General features: G+C 38.8%; 1 protein-coding gene across 2 annotated transcripts in view; it reads right to left on the bottom strand.

The window, feature by feature from the left end:
• Positions 1-13,214, bottom strand: part of LOC129426525 (ADP-ribosyl cyclase/cyclic ADP-ribose hydrolase 1) — an 84,407-nt gene that overhangs the window by 27,750 nt on the left and 43,443 nt on the right. For both annotated transcript variants that reach the window (XM_073863930.1, XM_073863929.1), the window contains exon 4: positions 8,733-8,806. In XM_073863930.1, the coding sequence (XP_073720031.1) occupies positions 8,733-8,806 (74 nt within the window). The remainder of the gene's footprint in view (positions 1-8,732; positions 8,807-13,214) is intronic.

Here is a 13,214-nt window from a genome sequence, read left to right on the forward strand (position 1 = left end):
TATTTCTCTCTCGTTCCCACGCGCACACACACACCGTGCGCATGGATCGGATCCTGCGTGAAGGCAAGAATGCGCATCCTGGTGAATTTTGGAAGTGAAAAGACTGAGCTGCAGCGGCCAATTGGGCATAGTTTAAGTGCCATGGCCCACCTGAGCATTGTTTCTGACCATGTCCATCCCTTTATGACCACCATGTACTCATCCTCTGATGGCTACTTCCAGCAGGATAATGCACCATGTCACAAAGCTTGAATCATTTCAAATTGGTTTCTTGAACATGACAATGAGTTCACTGTACTAAAATGGCCCCCACAGTCACCAGATCTCAACCCAAATAGAGCATCTTTGGGATTTGGTGGAACGGGAGCTTCATGTCCTGGATGTGCATCCCACAAATCTCCATTAACTGCAAGATGCTATCCTATCAATATGAGCCAACATTTTTAAAGAATGCTTTCAGCACCTTGTTGAATCAATGCCACGTAGAATTAAGGCAGTTCTGAAGGCGAAAGGGGATCAAACAGAGTATTAGTATGGTGTTCCTAATAATCTTATATATATATATATATATATATATATATATATATATATATTAGGCTTGTGCCGGTGTTAAAATTTCATGTTGCGGTGATTTATGAAGGTTTTATTACGGTAGTCGGTATTACCACGGTGTTGAAATGCATTACAAAAACAAGTTGAAAGATGAGCAAATGTCATTGTTATAGTGCAAATAAAAGATTTAATAACTTAAACTTGTTGAAATGATATAAATAAAACAATACACAGTAAACTGAACCAATCAGATTCAAACTGAATAAAGTCCAAACTGCAAAAGCAGTCAACATTAGTGGTTTAAATTATTAAATTGCAAAATATCATCAGTCCATATGCAGCCTGACGTTGGAAAGCCACTTTGACCGTTGACTGTATGGCTTCAGCTGAAAATGAGCCAGCAGCAGCACTGCTAGATGATTGGATACTCTGTAAAACAGAGAAGAAAAATATTACTTCATGCCTTAAAGATGCATTTTAGACAATTATAGAGAATAAAAGAAGGTAAAGCTTACTGATAGTTTGTCTTTTTACTTGTTTGTATGATTAAATATGATACATAAATATATGTGTTTCTTTCATTTTAGTAAAAGAACACATACAGCTAAATATGCCGATTTGTATTCACAGTACTGTTTATTCAACATACAGAGTCAAATAAATTACATAACATATTTAAATGGTTGTTATTACTGACTGACAGTCAGACAGTGACACATCACTTAATTCACATAACACATTTAACAGTCAATGCAAATATAAATAATGTACACAATTCAAATATACATAAAACACAATTTAGAAGATTAAAATCATTTTTTTCTGTAAAAAGATAATTTACCAGTGTAAAGATACTGAAATTTGGGTTATATGATCAAACTTGCGTGACCTGGTAAGAACTCTAGCAGCTGCGTTTTGCACTAACATTAATTGTAGTCTGTTTAACTGTTTGATCAACTTAACGTTACCTGTCAAGCTCAGTGTCAGCTATAATTAATAGTATATGTTTTACCAGATAGCAAGCGGTAGGATAGCTAATACGTTAGCTTAATACACGTAATGATATTAGACAAACCAAACAGCGTAACGTTAGCTAGCGGACATTAGCATTGCTAAGCGGAAACTTAACTGTTATTATTTAGACACAAGATATGAAATATGATGCCATTTATCTTACCTTTATCTCCGTGAACTGTGGATGATTGTCTGGAAGATGCATAAGGTTAGTGTTCCCGTAATTTTCTGACCCATTCCGTCCACAAATTTTACACATAGGGGAATTGTCTATCAGCACTCCCTCTTTGTTTTTTCACGAAGCCAAAAAAACTTCCATACTTTACTCCATACATTATTTTTGTAATGTGTAAAAATAGTCAGCAGCAGCCAGGGGCAGATCTACCGGGGTGGCAGTTGCCACCCTAAATAAAAGCATTGCCACCCCATATGCCACCCCAGCGCTGGTATCCTAATATATATAATATATACCCGAGTAGGCTCTGAAAGGCAATGTAGTTTTTCTTTGCGTGTGTTTAGGGGTGGGAGACACACATCTGACGAGGGGGTGGGACAACCACATAGCTGATTGTGATTGGCTTAATTTCCATCGTTAGCCAACCAGAGGCAGCAGAGTTCATATACAAGCACGAACAGTCAGTCAGAGCAGAAAGTCTTTTACAGTGTAAAAAAAGTCCGTGCACTTTTGTCAACTTGGTCGCTATATAAAGAAACTTTTCAGACCCCTTTAGCGACTTTATTTAAAACGACTAGGACAAATCTAGCGATCTTTTCTGGCGTGGTTGGAAACTTTTGGAAACTGCCGTGAAAGCATGCATCACCCCATCCAAGGCACTAACCTGCAGCCCGGTTTTTGCGCTGCAGTCCATCCGTGATCCGAGTCGCACAAACCCGCGACAACAGAGCGATGGAAAGTACAACGAGCTCAAAACAAAGGTAGCGGACGCAAGCACAAAGTGTAAAAAGCACAAACGTTACTTTTCCATCGTTGAAGTGAAAGGCAAGAATGTTTATGAATGTGCAACTTATGCCCATAAAGAGAGAGTCTCTTCACGTCTGTAGCAAGTAATTCTGATCTAATAAAGCACCTCACATCATCACATGCTGGAAAAACATTAGTGGTTTCTCTTTAGTGTCTTTAAGTGATTAAGTTGAGCATCACATCAGCAAATCAGAGTACTGAATACGGTCATATTTTACGGTCATACACAGATAAATGTTGCATCAGGATAAAAATACAAAAGTTAAACTGTTGATTGTTTAATATTAATATATAAAAACAACTGAACTGCACGTTTGTGTAAGCAGTAAATATATTTTAAGCAGTTCTTTCTAGTTAGCCCGTCATGTCTTGTTAGCTAGTGCAGCAATCAAAATATTCCATACGTGCATATATGAAATCACTCGTTATAATATAGTCTTCATTAAGGAGACAAAACTATTCAGTGTTGTGTATGTTTAGAAAGCTTGAAAGACAAAACTTAATGATACTATGAAAAGAAGGCTGATATCCATTTTTTAACCAAAAATAATAGAAAAATCAAATACTATGGGAGTGGAAGGTACAAATAAAACACAAAAATATGTTGTGGGGAAAGGAGTAGATGAAGTCATGAAAGAATGAAACATATGGATGGCAAATAGCTACAAGAAGTGAAAAGACAGAAATCCATCATGAAGTGAGTGAAAGGATTAAAGAAGAGGGTTATGAGAGAAAGAGATGTGTGCCTTTTAAATATGTTTTACATTAATATAAACTAGGCAAACCTATTTTATTTATATAACAGTCTTTATACCATTATGTTCAACCTTGCTCATCATGGTTACAGTCAGTGTTTTTAGATATTGGTAAGATGTGTGTATTAAGACAAAGGGTGCTACAGTAGAGATGCTAAAGGTAGCTGCTTGGGTACAGATGGACGCCTTAAAGTCCAACAATTCTCAGTACTTATAGGAACATTTGTTGTTGCCTGTTTTTATGTTATAAAAATTTGAGGTCCAGTGTATACACCGCATATAGTATATACAGTATATAATTGTTTGTATCCACGACAACCATGCAAGGATGCTTACTTCATTGCCACCCCTCGTAGTTCTCATGCCACCCCCTTGCCACCCCATAAATAATTTTCTAGATCCGCCCCTGGCAGCAGCAGCACTCATCCTTCCGTCATCTTTCTCCACGAGAGTCTGTAGGTGTGCACCTGCGTATGAGTGACACCTGCGCAGCATCCGTGCAGTGTAATTTGAACCGGTCAGAGGAAAAATAATAATGCACGTCTTTTCGCGATAATTTGAAGACCCCACAATAACACTACCGTGCAGTTTTACTACCGTGGTTTACCGTATTACCGAACACCGGCACAAGCCTAATATATATATATATATATATATATATATATATATATTATATATATATATATATCAGTTAAATACACACACACACACACACACACACATGCTATATATGTATATGTTATAAAATATATACAGTATATGCTATATATATATATAGCATATATATACTTTATGGGTCATTCTACAGAAACGTCCACTTTACGTATTGCAAGATGCCTTAAAATGTATTTCTTTTTCTAACAATTAAACTTACACCACATTATTAGATTACTCTACACAAATGACAGCTTAATGATTTTTTATTTTTTTGTGTGCATGTACTTAAGACTGCACACACCATTTTTGTCACTGGTGTTACCTTACATCTTTAGCAATATTAACTCTTTCACCGCCAGCGTTTTTTAAAAAAGTTGCCAGCCAGCGCCAGCGTTTTTCATGATTTTCACCAAAGTTTAATGCCTTCCAGAAAATGTTCTTCTTTGAATATATAAACATACAATATACCAAATGAAGGAACAGACCCTCTGCTTTCAAGTTCTTTTGTAATCAGCTTTTGAATATGAGTAGATTTCTGCAAAAACACCACATTTTGAGCAAAAATCAGAGGTAATTCCATTTTTGTGACTGACTTTTCATAGAGATCCCATTCATAGCGATCTTTAAATCAGACATGGACATGCAGCAGCTTGCCATAGGGCAGTACTTCCGGGTTTAAAAGTTGCGGAAGTGCGCCACCTAGTGGATAATAGCGGTATTGCGGAAAGACGGAAAATCTCGTCATTGGCGGGGAAGCGTTTTCTATTAATTGACGAGATATCTCGTCAATGGCGGGGAAAGAGTTAAAGGTGTTTATGAAATATTATTTTAATTTTTTTCAGCTTTGAAGCTTAAAGGTACAATTTGTAAGATATTTGCAGTAAAATATTCAAAAACTACTAGTCCAGTGTTATATATTTTGTCCACCTGATTACTAACAATGTCTATAATGTTTTCAACTACTTTTTTTATTTTTATACTTTTTAAATTATGAGAAAATTGCTGCCCTAAACAGTGACACGGGGCAGTGCAGTCGCCTGTAAATGACGTCAATATCTATGTTAACCTTTGTTACCACCTTTACTGACGTAAAAAACACATGACAACAGTGTCGTGGACAAATTCGGAAGTAATAGCGTCTGTCGGGCCACTCGCTTTTTTATGGTAAGTTTGTTCATCTGAACACTTAATACTGTGCTGTGTCAACAAACCATTGTATTGGACTAATACTGTAACATCTATGACTAACAATTGCGTTTTGAACATTACATGAAACCTTACATAGTGAAAAAAAAACGATGTCATCAAACACAACATTTATAAAACTTGATTACTTTACCTCATGTGTAACATGATTTCTTGTTCCTGTATGATTGATGGGCATCAGCGTTTGAGTTAAAGACAACAAATCCCATCAGTCCACGCTGCTTCAGAGCATCATTCATCTACGTCATTGTTATTGATTTGGTCTGACGCCCTCTAGCGGCGCGGATTATACAAATTGCATCTTTAATTCTTAAGTGTAGCAGAGTTCAATGAATTTAAAATTATCACCATGTCACATGTGAAAAAAACACAGTAACACCAGTGACACAACAAATCACCTGTCACTGGTGTTACTGATCTTTACTGGCGTTAATAAGAAGGTTACACCAGTGACAGTAACGCCAGTGACAATTTTCATGAAAACTGCATTTTATAAAATTACTTCTGCAAAGTATCAAACCACATGTTGTCAATCATTGTAGACTCACTAAATTAAGTAGTTTAATCCATTTGTATTCTAGTTTTTTGCTAGAATACCCAAACAATAAAGGATGTCATACCAGTGACTTGTCACAGTTCTCTTAACTAAAAGATGACAAAGGCAGGGATTACAGAAACTTACAGGACTTTAATCACGATGGACAGCAAAACATGATGACAAGGGTACATACAGACGAGATCAGACAATGGACAGGCACATGAGGGCAACCTATAAAGGGTGAGTGTTAATGACAAGCAGCTGTAACTAATAACAATGATTAACAAACACAGGTGAGACTAATTAAAGGTAACAAACACAAGAAGCAATGATGAACATGAATTTAAACAGAACTAAAACCCTGACAGTACGCCCCCTCCCGGTAGGCACGACCGCGCGCCGTAGATGAAAACAATATAGGCGAATGGGAGGGAGCAACAAACAAAAATGAAAGTGTCCAAAAATCTGTGATGAAAAGGTGAGGGAAGGTCTAGAGCAGGACCCAAAGACCAGACGAGACGAATCCCCAGGGTGGAGACGCTGGCGGAGGGCGCCAGGGTGATGGAAGTCTTTTAGTCCCACCCTGGGGACAGACGACAGCGTAGACACTGGAGGGACAATCCAGGGCGGGGCCACGCGAGCGGAGAACCCGGGGGAAGCCGAGGATCCGGAGGGACGGGGCGGAGCTGGTGGGTCTCTCGACCGAGACGCAGGAGGATTCTGGAGCCACGAGGCGGAGCCAGAGCTAGGGAGTCCCGTGGTGACGTCTTCGGGAAGGAGGAGCCCAGTGAGCCGGAAGGGTGGAGTGAGGGATACACAGGGAAACGAGGAAAACCCGGAGGTGAGGGCAGGACGACGACTGACCAGGGGCGGAACCAGAGGGGTGACCGAAGCCTGGTGGCGTCGTAGTGGGGACGGGAGCTGACGGAGAGGAGGGAGGAGAGACCCGAAGCGAGGCCGCTGGTCCGACGAGCGGAGGCGACCTCTAGGTCTCAGGGAGCGGGGGAGGAAAACTGGAGAAATCCCCGAGACAGTGGGCAGAGAGGCACACCTCGGCTCCGGCGAACCAGCGCCGGTGACGCGCTGAGGATGAGCTGAGGTGTGACGCTGTGTCCGCTGACGTAGCTTCGGATTGGCTGGTGTGGGAAATCCAAAAGGGAAACCGGACGGGACCGGCAGCGCTGACCAACAGCGACTTACGATGGGCGGGCTGGACGGAACCAGTGGTGACGATGAGGGGTGGGAAATGTCCAAAGCACAATCCGAGCAGATGTTAGAAACCCCAGGCACCGTTATTGGCTCACCCTCAGCGGCGGGGAGATGGACGTCCTCCCTGACGTCATTAGCAGCTCCCGCGGCTCCCGGAAACTCTGGTCACGCAACCTGGTCAGGGGGAACATCCGGGGTTTTGGCGACGCTGGGCTCCGAGGGTAGACGGTCTCCCTGCTCCAAACCGAGTGATTGTTTAAACGAAAAATCCATAAATAAAGCTAAAAACGAAACTGATTTTTTCGGAAAACAAAAAACTCTAACTTGAAACACGGAGGGGAACACTAACACGCCACAAATGTTTGGTCTGATCTTCTGTCACAGTTCTCTTAACTAAAAGATGACAAAGGCAGGGATTACAGAAACTTACAGGACTTTAATCACGATGGACAGCAAAACACGATGACAAGGGTACATACAGACGAGATCAGACAATGGACAGGCACATGGGGGCAACCTATAAAGGGAGAGTGTTAATGACAAGCAGCTGTAACTAATGACAATGATTAACAAACACAGGTGAGACTAATTAAAGGTAACAAACACAAGAAGCAATGATGAACATGAATTGAAACAAACTAAACAGAACTAAAACCCTGACATGACTTAAATTAAAAGCTTCATATGAAATCATGAGGTAACTGAGAAGATTTCTGATAACTGAAAAGAGACGGCGGAATTACCAGGGACTTCTCTTCATAGATCTCCAGGAAATTGAATGAAGGAAGTCAAGTGATGTCGTCATTGTGATTTTTATTTAAAAAATAAGAGCTTTTTTGTTAAACGGTAACACCAGTGACAACTCCAGGGGACCACTACTTTCATTATATATTTTATAATATTTATTTAGCATTTTTTAAAATGTAATTTACATCATATATTTGATAGTTATTGACACATTATTGTATTTTAAATGGAAGAAAACACTGTTTTTGATCAAAATAAAGCATTTTCTCTCTGTACGAGCAGTTCTGTGCTTGAAATTCTAATTAATTCATAAAAATCAAATATTGCTACATTGATGCCTCAAGAAGGTGTAATTGTTCAAATAATATATTGTTTTATTTTAATATATAAAAATTTGTAACCCTAAAGTGTTTTTCAAATGTAATATTTCTGTAAAGGCTAGGGACAGAAAAATAGACATTTCCGTAGAATGACCCATATGTGTGTGTCTGTGTGTGTGTACCTGGTAATTATCACATTGTGGGGACCAAATGTCCTCAAAAAGATATGAATACCAGTAAATTTTGACCTCGTGATGACATTTGTGAGGTTACCATGAGGAAACAAGCCTATAAATCAACCAGAATGATGTTTCTTGAACATCTAAGATACATAAAATTTTTCTGTGATTGTTGGGGTTAGGGGACGTGTTAGGGTTTTTACAGTATATAATGCAGTGTCTATGGAATGTCCCCACAAAACATAGAACCAGAATGTGTGTGTGTGTTTATATATATATATATATATATATATATATAACATGTCTGTCTAGGCTATAGAACTGCACATCTTGGAGCATAAAACATTAATAGCATGTAATTCTTAAAGATGATTTTCAGTTGCAGAAAGGTTTCGGCAATTCAACACCACAACATATTCTTGCACTTGAAAACATAACTGTATCTGATCTTCAAGATTCTCTGGTCTTTTGTCTCATCCACTCTAGAACTTGTTAGTGCCTCCGCTGCCACTTACACAAAACATAACAGTATGAAAGCCCATCATGTGTATTGTGACATAATGCATATGTTACCTTACTGGGTTGAAAGGAGAATCTTTAGATCCATTAAGCATTACAGACACATTTCCACAGGCAGTAGCGGCAAACTGAAAAATATTTAAATCATCACAAATCATATAACATTCATAAGCCTAAAATGTATTTAATGAACAAATGTTTCTTTCCACCCACTTACTACACTGCAAAAAATGACTTTCTTACTTAGTATTTTTGTCTTGTTTTCAGTAGAAATATCTAAAAATTCTTAAATCAAGATGTATTTTCTTGATGAGCAAAATTACCTAAGTAAATAATACTAGTTTTTAGACAAAAATATACAATTTAAGTGAATTTGTGCTTAAAAATAACTGCCAATGGGGTGAGAAATTTTTACTTGAATTAAGTGTTTAAGAAAAAAGAAATCTTATTTCGCAGTTTTTTTCTCACCCCATTGGCAAATAATTTTGCTTGTTTTAAGGACAATTTCACTAAAATTATATATTATTTGTCTTAAAACTAGACTTATTTTTAGACGTCATTTTGCTCATCAAGAAAAAGCATCTTAATTTAAGAATGTTTAGATATTTCTACTGAAAACAAGACAAAAATACTAAGTAAGAAAGTCATTTTTTGCAGTGCACACCTAACATGACGTGGCGACATACATACACATGCATGCATACATCCACGCACACACACACACACGCACACACACACACGTTTTCGAGTTTTCGTTGATGAGACGGAACGAAAATGATTTTAAGTCTGACTTTCACAATGCAAGTAATTTATGCATATTTTGCGTGAAATCTGTTTTTAGCTAAAAAGTATCAGCAATGCTGCCGCTTCCTATCCTTGTTTTGGGTCAACACAGTCAAACTCACGCCCACCACCCAGCTGCCGCCATGGCACACACGCGCAACCAGGGGTTAAATTGGGATTTGTTATGTGGGGGGGGCTCTGCAGGGAGGGTACTTTAAGGGGTAACATGTTTAATACTGATGACAGCAAAGCTACTGGTGTGTTTTAATGACATTCTGGACCTCTGATAGGATTTGATAAGTTTCAACTTTAAATCTGTGCCAGAGATTGACCACAAATATTTCATAAAGAGCGTCTGAATTTTAAATTATGCAAATCTATGAGTTTGACACCCTATATCCATTTGTTGCACATGTCATTATGCACAATTGATCAAACTTTAAATGAAGTAAAAGGAATCAACCTCCTTGAATAATTCTATATGCATAAGATAGATTTGTGTAATCAAAATACATAAATGTATTAAACTATACAATGAGTTATATGCAGTGTTATCCAGTTAACATACTGTAATTAGATGAGTGACATACATACATTAGTCCTTAACACGTTTCTAGTCTTCTATTAAGTTTCCTCGACATGGGCACCATTATTTTCTCTTTCTCTCTCTCTCTCTCTCTCTCGTCTCTACAATGTCAAATGATCCTGTGTGAAAGCGCGTTCTTGAAGTTCCTGAGTTTTTTCGCTCGAGTTGTATAACTTGCGCGAAGACGCGTTTAAAAGGAAAAGCGCGTGTTTCTGCGGCAATTGCGCCGCCCAATTCGCGTCATTTGCATCGCCCCGTGCGGGGACGCGTCTGATTGCGTCTTTGCATTGACTTTGTATGTAATCTACTCGCGCAAATCGTTGAACTTGCGTTGGTGATATACTGTCAAAAAAGCACCGTCCTTCGGATGAGACGTTAAACCGAGGTCCTGACTCTCTGTGGTCATTAAAAATCCCAGGATGTCCTTCGAAAAGAGTAGGGGTGTGCCCGGCATCCTGGCCAAACTTGCCCATTGGCCTACTAATCATCCCTCATACTAATTGGCTATATCACTCGGTCTCCTCTCCATTAATAAGCTGGTGTGTGGTGAGCGGTCTGGCGCAATATGGCTGCCGTCGCATCATCCAGGTGGATGCTGCACATTGGTGGTGGTTGAGGAGATTCCCCCGTTCATATGTAAAGCGCTTTGAGTACTGAGAAAAGCGCTATATAAAATGTAAGGTATTATAAAATGTAAGGTATTGGTGAGTATGCCCCATAATGAATGGAAACACACTATTCCCTTCGCGTCAGTGCACACGCACCAGCGCAGCGAGTACACACGCACAAGCGCAGCGGGTAGACTGGCATGAGCAGAGCGAGACCTTCAGCCTATGTGCCGGAGCTTAGCATCGGACGGCCCCGGCCCAATTTAAACCCTGCGCGCAACAGATTTCAAACAACAACACACCTGCAGCCTTGGCGAGTTCGAAGGACGGTAGCGGTGACGCCAATAAACGGAAACGGCAAGATGATTTATGGACATTCTTTCACTATAATCCATCAGACAGAAAAACAGAATGGATATTGGAAGACGACGGTAAATGTGGCCACAAACAAGGTGGGAAGAATACCACCAATCTCAAGCGGCACCTGAAGGCTCATCACGCTGATTTTTTTAAAACTAACAAGTCACGCTGTTAACATATTATATACATTCAATTTTACTCTACATTCGGCTTGTGACACATTTCATGGTAAGCTTAAGGTTTTACATGTATCTACTTGTTAAACCTAAGCCCATTTCCAATACTTTTTGTGGTGTATTTAAATAACAAGGCAAGGAACGCGTTTCCCAACTTTATAAGTGTAACACACTTAGCGTAACACACAAACTCAAAATGAGGGTATATAAGGCTCAACTTTTTTGTTATGACATGCGCAGAAGGCACAACGACTAAAACAACGCCAAGCCCTCAGGGACAACCTCAATGCACATTTTAACCCTCTGGGGTCTAAGGGGTTTTTAGGGCCCTGGGGAAGTTTTGACATGCACTGACATTTGTGCTTTTTTCAGTTGCTTAAAAACATATAAATGGCAAAAGTCTCATAACACTGAGTTCAGCACAAACTGGGCTACAATATCATATAATCAACATGTATGTACATGTTTGAATTTTTGAGAGAATGCGTTTATGCGTGGTTTTTGAAAAAGCTAAAATTTTAAGTTACTGATATAAGTCCACAAAACTCATTCTAAACATGTTGTCCCAAGACTTTCCAAAACAGGATCTAGTAGTCTAGTAGAGTTTTTTCTTCAAAATGATGTGAAAATCATCTGGCCTGCTCATTCACATGAAACAATATATTGATTTACAATTTCTAAGACACATTTGCTTAGGAAAGGCCGTATGCGTGGAGGCGTGAAAGCTCCTGAATAATCAGTGATTGACAGCTGAGAGACAAAACAGTCGCATAATGAGCCACATAATGAGCCTTGTAAGAATGTTCAACAGGAATGTAACTTTCTCTGTAGTAAAACCATGATAAGGTTTACTTGGGAATTTATAACAAAAAATTATATATATATAATGTGTGTATATATAGAAATATTTTCTATCAATTTCACAAGTATACCTTTAAAAACCATAGTAATCATAGTACCTGACAAATCTTATTAAGAAATACGAACCAAAACGATCCTTGAGGTCAGCTGACCAGCTGGTCGTATCGACTCCAAGAACAAAGCGGAGAAGTGGAGATCGAGCGTTTGTAGCTATAGCTCCTAAATTGTGGAATGCTCTACCCCTTTCTATTAGATTGGAACGTACTTTTACTGCTTTTAAACATAAGCTTAAAGAATACCTTCTAGATTTAGCATTTAATAGGGTATAGTATTTTGAATTTCTAGGTTATTAAATGGGGGGCTTTATTTTATTTTACTGTTATTTAAATGTGGTGTAAATGATGTATGCTTTTATGATTATGTGTTTGTACAGCACTTTGTTCAATGACAAGTTGTGGAAAAGTGCTTAATAAATGAATAAATGAAATAAAAAAAATGAATAAATGAAATAGTAAAGGTACTGTTACAATGATAAGGTTTACTTGGGAATTTATAACACAAAAAAAAAAAAATATATATATATATATATATATATATATATATATATTAGGGGTGGAACAATACATGTATTCGTTTCGAACCGAATCGGTACGGGGGTCACGGTTCGGTGCATGAATTTAAACGGAGAATACACGGTATGAAAATAAAAAAAACTTGCGTGCAAAATAATTAATGTAATGCGGAACTACTGTTAGATACACGGGTTCTTTATGGACAGCTAATCTGTTGCCCCGCTTTAGCTCTGAAGCTCTGATTGGCGCCAATGCAGCCGAGCTCCGCCTATGTATGCGCTCTATCAGAGCCTGTTTACATTCTCTGGCACTCTGCATTTTTTGTCACGTCGACGCCGGTCCAGTCAGTGAATGAGCAGCCGACAGCGAGTATGGCAAGTGGTGGTGTTCCCCAAGAGTTAGGCCATGTTTACATTAGAGCATTTGCGTTTTTAAACGGCATTTTAAAATGAAAACGATCCTCGTTTATACTGGCATTTTAAAAAGAATCTTCATCCACACTATACACCACCATAAACGCATGAAACATGACCAATCACGTAACTGGGCATGCGCATAAAAGTGTAAAATAACTTATTACTTTAATAATA

The sequence above is a fragment of the Misgurnus anguillicaudatus genome, chromosome 25 (genome assembly GCF_027580225.2).
Source record: "Misgurnus anguillicaudatus chromosome 25, ASM2758022v2, whole genome shotgun sequence".
NCBI classification, from domain to species: domain Eukaryota; kingdom Metazoa; phylum Chordata; class Actinopteri; order Cypriniformes; family Cobitidae; genus Misgurnus; species Misgurnus anguillicaudatus.